This window comes from Euprymna scolopes, chromosome 46, assembly GCF_053919585.1.
Source record: "Euprymna scolopes isolate OS-2025 chromosome 46, ASM5391958v1, whole genome shotgun sequence".
NCBI classification, from domain to species: domain Eukaryota; kingdom Metazoa; phylum Mollusca; class Cephalopoda; order Sepiida; family Sepiolidae; genus Euprymna; species Euprymna scolopes.
The window spans coordinates 216,437,766-216,452,110 of NC_136527.1; the positions used below are offsets into that span (position 1 = coordinate 216,437,766).

Here is a 14,345-nt window from a genome sequence, read left to right on the forward strand (position 1 = left end):
TACAAACCCGTTAATTTTTACCACTTTTTCATTGGATGAAACAAAAAAACTTGTAAAACATTAAGCCACGCCCACTGTCATTTCGTTTAATTTAAAAAAGTTTAAATTTGCAAAAATATTTAAAAAAAAAAAAAAAAAAAAAACCTTATTTTTTTTTTAAATCTTTAAATTTATTATTCATTAAAAATATTTTTACAAAAATGTTTTTAATTTTTTGGGGGGAAATTTTGGAGGAAATTGCTCCAGACAATACATGTAACTACTTAATAAAATTCAAAGTTAAAAAAAAAACAAGTAAACAACAAGAGTTAGGTGGTTAGTTTACCATCCCGAAAACAGCAGTTCTTTCTCCTTTGTCAGAGATATGGCTCTTGAATGATTTTTGCCATTTTTATTTTTATTCCTTTTTATTTTCATTTCAAAAGATTAAGGTTTTACCCTCTCTTTCATTTTTCTTCAGTTTGTCATTTTTTTTTACATCAAGGGGGATACAAGTGGTAAGAGTTCATCAGAGCACATTCCAATAAAGTTGCTATTTTGCTAATCGGAAAATGATCTTGAGCGACGCATTAGTGATGGGGCGATTCCTTACTTAATTTCCGATTCCAATACAATTCCCGAGTCCAATTCTTTGTAAATCTATAAATATTTTTTTTTTGCTCGTCTGAACTCCAATCTCTGGTCCCCCTTCGCCAATCTTTTACAAAAAAAAAATAACAAAGTATTTCATATAACTTTATTAACACATACTGGTGTTTTGAAAGTACTTTATTGGAATATGCTCTGATGAACTCTTCCCTCTTGTGTCCCCTTTGACATAAAAAAATAACAAACTGAAAACTATGAAACAAAGAAAAAAACCTTAATATTGTGAAAATCCTTCAAAGAGTGCTCGATTAAAGTCTAAAGAGCAGGAGATTGGAAGAAAAAGTCATGAGATTAATAGCAAAGTGCATATGTCCGCAAGGACCCATGGCGCAGTGGTTAACGTACTTGGAAAAATCAATTGTAAAAAGTGATATTATCCTGAATGTTGCAGGTTCAATCCTCATTGTGGGCGACCAAAAATAATCTTTATCTTGTGAAATGGAAACGATGAAAGAAAAAAAAAGAAACAACAAAAATCCTTCAAAGAGTGCTCGATTAAAGCCTTGATATAATGGACTGATCCAACACCCCTCAAATGAATGGACTGTTACGTCTATAAAAAGACAAGCAAACTCTCCTCACGTGGGAGACAGAATTAAGTACTAAGCTGTCAATGGACGCTTAGAAATGTGTGTACCTTTTTACCTAAATAAACCCTTTCTGTACAACCCCAGTAATGACTTGTTATTCATATAATCTACGATATAACAAGCCTCTAAAGAGCATAAGAAAAATTTGTCTAAAAGCACTTCGAAATCTGTGGCCGTCTGTATTCGAAGAAATATGCTTTGAAAACATGCAAACTAGTGTTGGGACAGTTAATCAGAATCGGGAATCAGGAAAATCGGAACTTTTTCCGGAATCGGTATTAGAATCGGAAAAATTTGTGTCTATTTTCCGTTGCCAAAAACGATTTTTTTTTTTTTTTTTTTTTTACACAGTGATCACCACTTATCAAGGCCCGGGAGCCACTCAGGGATAAGGGTTATTGCAAGTACATTACGTTAGTGTGGAGATTTGATGAAGTGTTTACTTAAGGGGGCATTTCATTAGGAATTTGTTATTTTTTTACGTCAAAGGGGACACAAGAGGGAAGAGTTCATCAGAGCATATTCCAATAAAGTACTTTCAAAACACCAGTATGTGTTAATAAAGTTATATGAAATACTTTGTTATTTTTTTTTTTTTTTTGTAAAAGCCATCTTTTTTTTACATAAAGGTCACCACTTATCAAGGCCCGGAAGCCACTCGAGGATAAGGGTTATTGCGTGTACAGTAATCAATGGGATAGTATTGTAGTAATCATTAGTGTTGGAGATTTGATAAAATGTCTTACTTGGCAGTTTATCAGGAGTTTGTTTATGTTGGACTTAAAGACATTTTTTTTTTTACACAGTGATCACCACTTATCAAGGCCCGGAAGCCACTCAGGGATAAGGGTTATTGCAAGTACATTACGTTAGTGTGGAGATTTGATGAAGTGTTTACTTAAGGGGGCGGTTCATTAGGAATTTGTTAACATTGGACTTGAAGACATCCAAGTTGTAGTCCGGTGGGAAGCAGGCAGACAGAACAGAGTTCCACAGTCGTGCACTTTTAAGAAAGAAGCTCTGCTCATGGAATCTACGTTTGGATTTAGGCACAGATAGAGAGTGGGGAAAATAATTGACAGTGGTTTCAGCTAGACGGGTGTTTTTCGTGAAAGATAGGCGAGGGGGGACCAGAGATTGGAGCTTGGATGAGCCCTTGCCATGGAAATAACGATAAAACAAAGACAGGCTTGCAACGTCTCTTCTGTGGAAGAGCGGTTGCAGGGAAGAGAAAAGAGCATCCCCCACTAAGCCACAAAGTCTATTTTGTACTCTGTCAAGGCAGGATTAGCTGTTTTTAGCAGCTCCAGGATGCAACCCGGATGTGGCAGTAGTACTCCATCCTTGGATGTACTTGGCTTTTATACAGATAGAGAATTGTGTCAGTAGTGAGATATCTTCTGGAGCGGTAGAAGGATCCCACCATCCTCCCAGCGACCTTGGCAACAGACCTGGTGCCAATAAGATTGGGCATGCAGACATTAGATGGCTTAAGCTTTCAATCAAGGGGACACAAGTGGTAAGAGTTCATCAGTTGTTTGAAATACTTTGCTATTTTGCTAATCGAAAGCTTCTGTTTTTATATCAACCTCGTGTTTTATATCGACCTCATAACTATTTTCTTTCTCCGTTTTTATAATAATATCATCACTTTTTTCCTCCTCCTGTTTTGTGATAATATCACCATTTTTTTCTTCTAAATGCCAGACAATCTCATGCTCTTCGGAGGCTCCCATCGAGCACTCTTTCAAGGATTTTTGCTGTTTCTTTTTTCTTCCCCTCTTTGGTTTAATTTTCTTATTTTGCTTTGCGTGCAATTTGATGTGCTTGCATAAACCTGACGATGTCGAAAAAGACGAACCACACACGTCACAAGAGTATGGTTTCTCACCTGTGTGTGTTCTCATATGAGTTTTCAAATCGTATTTTCTCGAACACAGATAGTCACAGACATTGCACGAATAAACAGTTTCCGAGCTGTCGGTTTGCGTTTTTATTTGTGCTTTCGAACAAGTTTTGCTGTTGACGTCATCACTTTTTGTTTCTAAATGTGAGACGATCTCTTGCTCTTCAGAAGCTTTAACCGAACCCTCTTTTAAGGACTTTATTTTCTTATCATTTCGTTTTGTGTGCAATGTGGAGTGCTTGTTTAAACCTGACGACGTTGAAAAAGATGAGCCACATACGTGACACGAATATGGTTTCTCTCCTGTGTGAGTTCTCATATGTATTTTCAAATCATATTTTCTCGAACACAGGCGGCCACAGATGTCGCAAGAATAAGCACTCTCTCCGCCTTCGGAATTTGGCTTTTCTCCACTGTGGGACAACATATGTCGCCTTATCGAAGATTTGTACGGAAACGGCTTCTGGCATATCTCACACGTATATGGTTTTTCTCCAGTATGTTTTCGTATGTGGGCCTTTAAATCCGAGCTGCTTGTAAAAGAAGAGCCACATACTTCACAACTGTGTGGCTTTTCTGTCGTGTGCAAAAGCAGGTGTCTTTTTAAACCAGATAAAGTCGAAAAAGACGAGCCACACACTCCACAAAAATAGGGTTTCTCTCCAGTATGTGTTCGGATATGGTTGACCAAATCAGATTTTTGTCCGAATGATCGACCGCACGTCTCGCAACAATGCAGCTTCTCCCCCGTATGAGCACGGACATGCTTTTGCAACGCGGACTCCTGTTTGAACGAGTCTCCACAAGTTTCGCATGAAAACGATTTTCCTGGAGTGTGCATGAACATGTGTGTTTGCAAGTGCCCTTTTAGACCCGGTTTAGTTTGGAAAACCTTGCCGCACATTTCGCACGCGTATCGCCTCGTTGTTGTGTGAATCTGCACATGTTGTATCAGATTCGGTTTCATTTGAAAAGCTTTCCCGCATATTTCACAAGCGTACGGTTTTGTTGTTGCGTGAATCTGCATGTGTTGTTTTAGATTCGGTTTCGTTCGAAACCGTTTGCCACACATTTCACAGGAATATGGTTTTATCGTCGCGTGAATCTGCAGATGTTGTCGCAAATTACTATTCGTTCGGAACCGTTTACTGCACGTCTCGCAAGAATACGGTTTCACCCCAGAGTGCGTCCAAAGGTGGTGTCTTAAATCCGATTTTCTTCGAAGTAACTTACCACAAATTTCACAAGAATAAGCCTTGTTCCCATTATGGGTCTTGTCTTCAGTATTGGCATCTTCTTCTGTAAAGGTCTCCTCCCCATTATGGTTATCCTCCCCATGATTGGCATCTTCTTCTGTAAAGGTCTCCTCCCCATTATGGGTATTCTCCCCATAATTGGTATCCTCTTCTGTACAAGTCTCCTCCCCATTATGGGTATTCTCCCCATAATTGGTATCCTCCTCGACATCGATATCCTCCCCATGATTGACATCCTCCTCAGTATGGACGCCCTCCTCATGATTGGTGTCCTCTTCTGTAGAAGTCTCCTCCCCATTATGGGTATTCTCCCCATAATTGGTATCCTCCTTAACATCGATATCCTCCCCATAGTTGACATCCTCTTCTGTAGAAGTCTCCTCCCCATTATGGGTCGAGGTGCGTTTTACGACCTCCTTTTCATTTGGTAAAACTCTACCACAAACGTCATAAAGATAAGGTTTCTGCTCACTGTCAATCTGCATAACTATTTTTCGTAAATGGTTTGTTATTGCGAAGGGGTTCACTCAACTTAGTTTTCGGAATGCATGTTGTCCGTTTAAAAACGTTTGTTCCTGGAATATTGTTTTATTTAATATAAGTTCCACTAAATTAAATGAAAAAATTGTTTTGTAATTCATTTTAAAGTAAAAAGTTTGTTTTTTTCAATTTGGTATCGTTTCCTTATTTGGTAAAACTCTACCACAGACGTCATAAAGATAAGGTTTCTCCTCACTATTGGTCTGCATGACTATTTTGTAAAATAGTTTCTTTATAGCAAAGGCGTTCACTAACTTAAAGAGGTGTGTTTTATGACATCATTTTCATTTGGTAAAACTCTACCACAGACGTCATAAACATTTTATTGCAAAGGGGTTCACTCACTTTAGTTTTAAAAATGTATGTTGTCCGTTTAAAAAAGTTTGTTCCTGGAATATTGCTTTATTTAATATAAGTTCCACTAAATTAAATAAAAAAATTGTTTTGTAATTCATTTTAAAGTAAAAAGTTTTGTTTTTTTTTCAATTTATTTCCTGTGTGTTCATCTTCTTAGTTTTAGAGACAGGGGTCACATTTATTTTCTCTTGTTTCTTTTTTTTTAAATGTTTTATTACAAAGGAATTCACTCACTGTATTTTTAGGAATGTATGCCGTCCGTTTAATATTTATTTTAATGAGGAAAAGTTTGCTCCTAGAATATTGCTTTATTTACATTAACATTTTTATTTATTTTCTCTTTCAAATGAGATTTTTACATTATATATATATATATACATATATATATATATATATAGCTAAAAGTGGGTTTAAACCAGATGCATTTCTTTCACCTGAAGTTGTTGACATATGTTTTAAATAAAAAATTTGTTTTGTAATTCACTTTAAATTTTTACATATCATATATATATATATATATATATATATATATATATAGCTAAAAGGGGGTTTAAACCAGATGCATTTCTTTCATCTGAAGTTGTTGACATGTTTTACTATATTAAATAAAAAATTTTTTTGTAATTCACTTTAAATTTTTAATTTATTTCCTCTTTCAAACGAGATTTTTTACATATTATATATATAGAGAGAGCTAAAAGGGGGTTTAAACCAGATGCATTTCTTTCACCTGAAGTTGTTGGCAACAATATTGCTGTGTCTGGGTTTGTAATTCACTTTAAAATGCAGTAAAATGTTTGTATGTGTTTCGGGCCACTGTCACTCTGCAGTTAGTTCGTAGTGATCAAGAGGCTCACTTATACTTGTATTAAATTTTTATTTGACAGAATACATTGTCTCTTATTTCACCCCCAAAAAAGAATTGTTGGCGTTTCTTTCGATTTATCTCCAAATTTCAGAAAAAATAACACTTCAATATTTTCCTGCTGTCACCTGTGAATAAAAAAGAAATTTTATTTTTCAATTTCAAACATTAATAAAAATAGAAAGCAGATATCAATTATAACCAAATACTAATTACAAAATTAATTAAAAGACAGTGTGGGTTAGCCAATACTGTGAATACTAAAAGGAATGCAGTGGCAAGAAAAAGTCGAGATCAATATATATATATATATATATTAGAAAGTTAGAAATAAATAACAAAACAAAATTAAACTAAATTTTAATTACTTCCAGAACGGGAATTTTTGACACCCCTAACACGAAACTGTGAATAAAATATAAAAATCTCGCAATTTCTCTTTTAAAAGTAGGTTGTTTATTTTCTTTATGGATTATACTTCCAAAATAAACTATTAAAGTTGTTTTAAAAGTAATAGAGATATTTTTTTTTATTTTAGAAAACAGTAATGAAATCAATTGAATTTTACGTGTTCAGTATTTTTCAATTTTAAAAATTTTAAAATCTATCAAAATTTTTCTACTTTTATGCTCTTTCCAATAAACCGAATATAATATTTTAGACAAACGTTTTTTTAAATTCACGCCCCCAAATTTTGAAATGTCCATTAAAAAGTAAATAATTAATTTACTCACCAAAGTTTTATATATCACAAATTGAAGATAAAGATCAATAAATAATATATTCAAATTTAAAACAAAAAAGTGTTTTTTTTTAGAAATTTACCTGTAAAGTCCGAAGTTTAAAACCTTTTTTTTAAATCACGTTTTTTTTTTTCACATGAAATCTTGGTCCTTGCTCCTTTAATTGAAAAGAAAAAATTAGGGTTTGAATTACATTTTTCGAGTAGTTATAAGCTTGGAAAGACAGGGGGTCGAATTATTCAATATTTTTCACACAGCTTCTGACACACCTAGCTGATGGCACCCAAATAATTTTTTTTGTGTGTGTCACATGTAGGGATGTAGAAGTTTAAGTAAAATTAAATTTCTTTGCCCCAAACAAACTATTAAAAAAAATAAACAAAACGAAACCTCATTCTGATTCAAAATGCACAGCATTTATTTTTCAGCAAAAACAGCAAAGGAGAACAAGCAAAGGTCCGATCGGTGAAAGTTCTCTCGAAGTCATTACGATTATAATGTTAGATGAAAGTCCTTCGTGGAATTAATGAGATTAGAAGGCTAAAAATCTGTGTGATAATAATGAGATTATTTTAAGGTTTGTTTTTAAAACTGGCAAAGTTCGCCTTAGGCAAAAGTTCCATCAGGAAAGTAATTCATTGTTATTAATTACAAAATGTGCGGAATGGGTGTGTGTGTGTGCCCAAGTGATTTTTGAGTCTCCGCGTGGCGTGTGTTATGGTGTTGTCGGCGTTGACGGCACGGAAGTTATGAAAATGAGAGGCACATTCTGGTGTGACATCAAAGTGAGAAGGTCTTTCGGGTTTGTATTACTGTACACATAGATTCGAAAAAGTTGTCAAAAAAACAAATATATAACAAATAAATGTTTTCAAAGGCAAGATAAATTACTTTTCTACCTAACTGGATATGTTTTTAGTGTTTTTATTTAATGTAACATGTTTATTTAGCTCGAAAAACATGCAGTGTTTACCGATGTATTGGAAAATTAAAAATGGCGCCAGACTCTCTCTTAAACACGGTAAGTTTGGGAAAAGGTGTTATAAATAATAAACTAGACAAAATGCTATTAAAAAACCACAGCATATATGTCAAGTTATGTCACGGTAACATATATTGAGCAAATTTCTAACAGTATGTTGTCTAGTTTATTATTTATAACACCTTTTCCCGAACTTACCGTGTTAAAGAGAGAGTCGGGCGCCATTTTGAATTTTCCAATACATCGGTAAACACTGTATGCTTTTCGAGCTAAATAAACATGTTACATTGAATAAAAACACGAAAAATATATCCAGTTTGGCAGAAAAGTAACTTATCTTGCCTTTGATAACATTTATTTGTTATATATTTGTTTTTTGACAACTTTTTCGCTGTAAAAAAAAAAAAAAAAATTAAAAAAAAAACTACTTGATGAAATTAAGTGCAATTTTCGGGTTTGTATTACTGTACACATAGATTCGAAAAAGTTGTCAAAAAAAACAAATATATAACAAATAAATATTATCAAAGGCAAGATAAGTTACTTTTCTACCAAACTGGATATAATTTTCGTGTTTTTATTCAATGTCACATGTTTATTCAGCTCGAAAAGCATACAGTGTTTACCGATGTATTGGAAAATTCAAAATGGCGCCCAACTCTCTCTTTAACACGGTAAGTTTCGGAAAAGATGTTATTAATAATAAACTAGACAAAACACTATTAAAAAAACACCGGATATATGTCAACTTATGTCACGGTAACATATATTGAGCAAATTTCTAACAGTATTTTGTCCAGTTTATTATTATAACACCCTTTCCCGAAGTTACCGTGTTAAAGAGAGAGTCGGGCGCCATTTTGAATTTTCCAATACACCGGTAAGCACTGTATGTATGTTACGGTAACATATATTGAGCGGGGTTATTCCAAAAAGTTGCTAAAAAAACAAAAACAAACCAAAAACAAATATATAACAAATAAATGTTACCAAAGGCAAAATAAGTTACTTTTCTACCTAGCTGGATATATTTTTAGTGTTTTTATTCAATGTAACATGTTTATTCAGCTCGAAAAGCATACAGTGTTTACCGATGTATTGGAAAATTCAAAATGGCGCCCGACTCTATCTTTGACACGGTAAGTTTGGGAAAAAGAGTTAAAAAAAACAAAAAAACTATACAAAAATACTGTTAAAAACCCACCGAATATATGTCAGCCTATGTTACATTAAATAAAAACCCGATAAGTTAGTTTCAAGAAATAGACCCAAAAAGTTGTCAAAAAACAAATATATAACAAATAAATGTTATCAAAGGCAAGATAAATTACTTTTCTACCTAACTGGATATGTTTTTACTGTTTTTATTCAATGTAACATGTTTACCGATGTGTTGGAAAATTCAAAATGGTGGCCGACTCTCTCTTAAACACGGTAAGTCCGAGAAAAGATGTTATAAATAATAAACTAGACAAAATACTATTAAAAAACCACCGAATATATGTCAACCTATGTCACGGTAACATATATTGAGCAAATTTCTAACAGTATTTTGTCTAGTTTATTATTTATAACACCTTTTCCCAAACTTACCGTGTTTAAGAGAGAGTCGGCCGCCATTTTGAATTTTCCAATATATTGGTAAACACTGCATGTTTTTCGAGCTGAATAAACATGTTACATTGAATAAAAACACTAAAAATATATCCAATTTGGTAGAAAAGTAACTTATCTTGCCTTTGATAACATTTATTTGTTATATATTTAGTTTTTTGACAACTTTTTCGAATCTATGTGTACAAACCCAAATATTTTCCTAACTGGATATGTTTCTAGTGTTTTTACATGCAGTGTTTACCGATATTGGAAAATTTTAAAATGTCGCCCGACTCTCTCTTTGACATGGTAAGTTTGGGAAAAGGAGTTAAAAATAAAAAATATGCAAAATACAGTTAACAATATATATTAAGCGAATTTTTAACAGCATTTTGTCTGATTTTTTATTTATAACTCCTTTCCTCAAACTTACTGTGTACAGTAAAACAAACCGGTTTGGCTTTGTGTTAAAAATTTTATGACAATAGTGTAGAAGTAGCGTGTTTTTCATTTTTAAATTACTTTTCTACTAAACTGAAAATTTTTTTACTCGATTCGAAAAACGGGGATGAAGACTCGATCATCACTTCAAATTAAGAAATAGACCCAACTTTTTCGAATCTATGTGTACAGTAATACAAACCCCGGGGTTATTCCAAAAAGTTGCCAATATATATATATATATATATATATATATATATATATATATATATATAAATATATATAATAAATGTTATCAAAGGCAAGATAAGTTACTTTTCTACCTAACTGGATATGTTTTTAGTGTTTTTATTCAATGTACAGTGTTTACCGATGTATTGGAAAATTTTAAAATGGCGCCCGCGCCCGATTCTATCTTTGACACGGTAAGTTTGGGAAAAGGAGTTAAAAAATAGAAAAAAACTGTACAAAATACTGTTAAAAACCCATGAAGACTCGATCATTCAAATTAAGAAATAGACCCAAAAGGTTGGGGTGGTTTTTTTTGGGGGGGGGGTTGTATTACTGTACACATAGATTCGAAAAAGTTGTCAAAAACAAATATATAACAAATAAATGTTATCAAAGGCAAGATAAGTTACTTTTTTTTACCAAACTGGATATGTTTTTGTGTTTTTATTCAATGTAACATGTTTATTCAGCTCGAAAAGCATACAGTGTTTTTATGTATTGGAAAATTCAAAATGGCGCCCGACACTCTCTTTAACACGGTAAGTTCAGGAAAAGATGTTATAAATAATAAACTAGACAAAATACTGTTAGAAATTCGCTCAATAGTATTTATTTATAACACCTTTTCCCAAACTTACTTATGTTAAAGAGAGTGCTGGGCGCCATTTTGAATTTTCCAATACATCGGTAAACACTGCATGTTTTTCGAGCTGAATAAACATGTTACATTGAATAAAAACACGAAAAATATATCCAGTTTGGTAGAAAAGTAACTTATCTTGCCTTTGGTAACATTTATTTGTTATATATTTGTTTTTTGACAACTTTTTCGAATCTATGTGTACAGTAATAAAAACACTTTTTTTGTAATTAGTCGTAAAGATTCAGTCGCAAAATGATCGCAATAAAAATATTTTCAGTCGACTTACCGCCATTGTTTGTTTCATCTGCGAAAATAATATGAAATTAATAAAATAACCACGTGTTAGGTTGTTTAAAAAAAAAACAATGAAATCGAAGAGTTTTAAAGGGAGATAATTCGGTTTGAAGTTTACAAGGGAGATAATTCGGTTTGAAGTTTACAAGGGAGATAATTCGGTTTGAAGTTTACAAGGGAGATAATTCGGTTTGAAGTTTACAAGGGAGATAATTCGGTTTGAAGTTTACAAGGGAGATAATTCGGTTTGAAGTTTACAAGGGAGATAATTCGGTACTTCCCCCCCCCCCCCAATTGGGGATTTTTACTTAACACTGATATTGGCCGTCAGGACCAGATCAAAATGTAGTATCTGTTCTTCAGATGCTGCAGCGGAGGAGAAATCCTTCACGACCGAGACAATTTTTATTTTTTGTTCCTTTTACTCCACATTAAAAAGCGACCCTGGTGTCTAACTCTGTCCCGTGGGGAGAGGCATCGTAAATAGGAACACCGGGTTTGTATTACTGTACACATAGATTCGAAAAAGTTGTCAAAAAAACAAATATATAACAAATAAATGTTATCAAAGGCAAGATTAGTTACTTTTCTACCAAACTGGATATATTTTTCGTGTTTTTATTCAATGTAACATGTTTATTCAGCTCGAAAAACATACATTGTTTACCGATGTATTGGAAAATTCAAAATGGCGGCCGATTCTTTCTTTAACACGGTAAGTTTGGGAAAAGGTGTTATAAATAATAAACTAGACAAAATACTGTTAGAAATTCGCTCAATATATGTTACCGTGACATAACTTGACATATATTCGGTGTTTTTATAATAGTATTTTGTCTAGTTTTATCTTTATAGCAACAATTTCGGGTTGAATAAATATGTTACATTGAATAAAAACATGAAAATTATATCCAGTTTGGTAGAAAAGTAACTTATCTTGCCTTTGATAACATTTATTTGTTATATATTTGTTTTTTGACAACTTTTTCGAATCTATGTGTACAGTAATACAAACCCGGAACACTGATATAGACTAGAGTCACCCACACCCATACTTCCGAATCGCTATAACTGTTTTTTTTTTTTTTAATACCTACCTTTTTAATTTACCCTCAAAGATTCCTTTAAAATGACCGCTATATTACCGTGTTAAAGAGAGAGTCGGGCGCCATTTTGAATTTTCCAATACATCAATAAACACTGTATGCTTTTCGAGCTGAATAAACATGTTACATTGAATAAAAACACGAAAAATATATCCAGCTGACTGCAATATGGTCGTCTTCAAGTCTAACGTAAACAAGTTTTTGATGAGCCATTCCATATAAGTTTACAAATTTACCGAATTTCCATTACTAACGATTACTATATTGTCCAATTTCTACTGTAGACTCTTTAACCCTAATTCTCGAGTGGCCTCTTGGCCTTGATAATGTGGTGATGCATATGTAAAAAAAAATGACTTGGGTGCATCAGCTTGAATCGAAACCGAAACCAAAACTTATGAAAAAAAAAAAAAAAAAATATATATATATATATATATATATATATATTATTGGAATCTTTTCTTTTTTCCTTGTACACATTTTTGTGAATTATTCCATGGATTTCTGCCTTTGGATTATTATGAACCATCTTCTTCCAATTACGTGATTTCCTTGGATTTTACTTGTACAAATTGAAATTCTTTTAACTTTTTTGAAGTTTTACATATGGATTTTACCGTCACTGGATTTTTTGTCTTCCACCAGACTATCCATTCATGTGTAATCACCTTTTTCTTTACCATATTCCCTCTGCTTAACTTTTTTTGTTTTCAAGTAAGATCTTTGACTTACTTGTTGTAGACAGACATGCTATCTTATTAATATATAGTTTTAAAGTTGTTTATAAAAGGTGGAATGTGGCAAAAGCTGTGAAAATGAGGGCTTACTGTTCAAACGACATAAGTGTGCGTGTGTGCTTTGTCATCGCTGCACAGCTAGGATAGGAAAAGAATTCCAAGATGGCGCCGACGGCGTTTTGTAATGGTATGATCTCGGAAACTATCGCAAAAACAGACTTGATGTATGTGTTCCATTTCAGATCAGGAGTAAAGGTCAAACCCAGAAGCTTGTCAAAACACAGGGCCTCTCCCAGACGAGAGCCATCCATCCCAATTGATGCCAGATGGGGATTAGAGCGTTGATGATGTAAGGATAGGAGTTTGGTTTTGGATGCATTAAAGGTAACCAGCCACGTCTTCCCCCACTGAACCACGCGCTCGAGATCAGAGGAGAGAGAATCAGAGAGAACTTTGTCATTTACAGCCTTTGATGTGTTGCCGTAGATGGTTGTGTCATCAGCATAGATGTCAACGAATGATTTAAGTATGTGTTTAGGGAGGTCATTGATGTAGATCAGGAAGAGAGTTGGGCCTATGATTGACCCCTCAGGGACTCTAGCATTTATATTGCAGGCCTCCGATTTTTGTCCATCTACCACCACTCTTATATATATATATATATATATATATATCAGCAGCCGTATAGTGCAAACAGTTAATACACATATATATATATAGACATATACATACATACATACATATATATATATATATATATATATATATATATATATATATATATGTAACAGTTAATAAAACACTTTGAAATATGATCTCGGAAACTCTCGGAAAAATCTCGTGCATGTATGCAAATCACATGAGTTGGAACAATTACATTGAAGACATTGCCAGGACCGCTGCGAAGAAGGTAGGTTCTCTCTACCGTGCTAGAAAACTACTAACACCCGAAAGTATCCTATACCTCTATAAGGCCACCATTCGGCCATGTATGGAGTATTGTTGTCACATCTGGGCTGGTGCATCTGCTACTAGTCTCTCGCTCCTTGACAAGGTTCAAAAGAGAGTCGCAAACCTGATACGTCCTGAACTGTCATCTAAGCTTCAGCCTCTGTCCCATCGACGAAATGTTGCATCCCTCTGCCTGTTCTACAAGTATTTTAGTGGTGAATGCTCTGACGAACTGCAATCACTTGTACCTCCCCGACATAACTACCCCCGACAAACCCGACAAGCTACTAAGTCTCATCCCTTTACAGTAGAGATCCCTAGGTGCAAGAAAGCCTTTTACTCCAATAGTTTCTTCCCCAGAACTGCGGGTCTTTGGAACTCCCTTCCGGGATTCTGCTTTCCCAACTGTACTGATATGCAGAAGTTCAAGTGTAATGTTAACAAACATCTTTCTACTCA

At 33.8% G+C, this 14,345-nt stretch overlaps 1 protein-coding gene across 2 annotated transcripts; it reads right to left on the reverse strand.

The window, feature by feature from the left end:
- Window positions 1-145: 145 nt before the first annotated feature.
- On the reverse strand, window positions 146-11,158 carry LOC145271062 (uncharacterized). Of its 2 annotated transcripts, none has more exons than XM_080126609.1 (2): window positions 11,085-11,158; window positions 146-6,290 (listed from the first exon to the last, which is right to left on the reverse strand). In XM_080126609.1, the coding sequence occupies exon 2, from the start codon at window positions 4,883-4,885 to the stop codon at window positions 2,798-2,800; it is 2,088 nt and encodes a 695-aa protein (XP_079982735.1). In that variant the 5' UTR covers window positions 4,886-6,290; window positions 11,085-11,158; the 3' UTR covers window positions 146-2,797. The 2 variants fall into 2 exon arrangements, with proteins under 2 accessions (XP_079982735.1, XP_079982734.1); XM_080126608.1 differs by lacking the exon at window positions 11,085-11,158 and adding an exon at window positions 6,988-7,119.
- Between the last annotated feature and the right edge of the window lie 3,187 nt (window positions 11,159-14,345).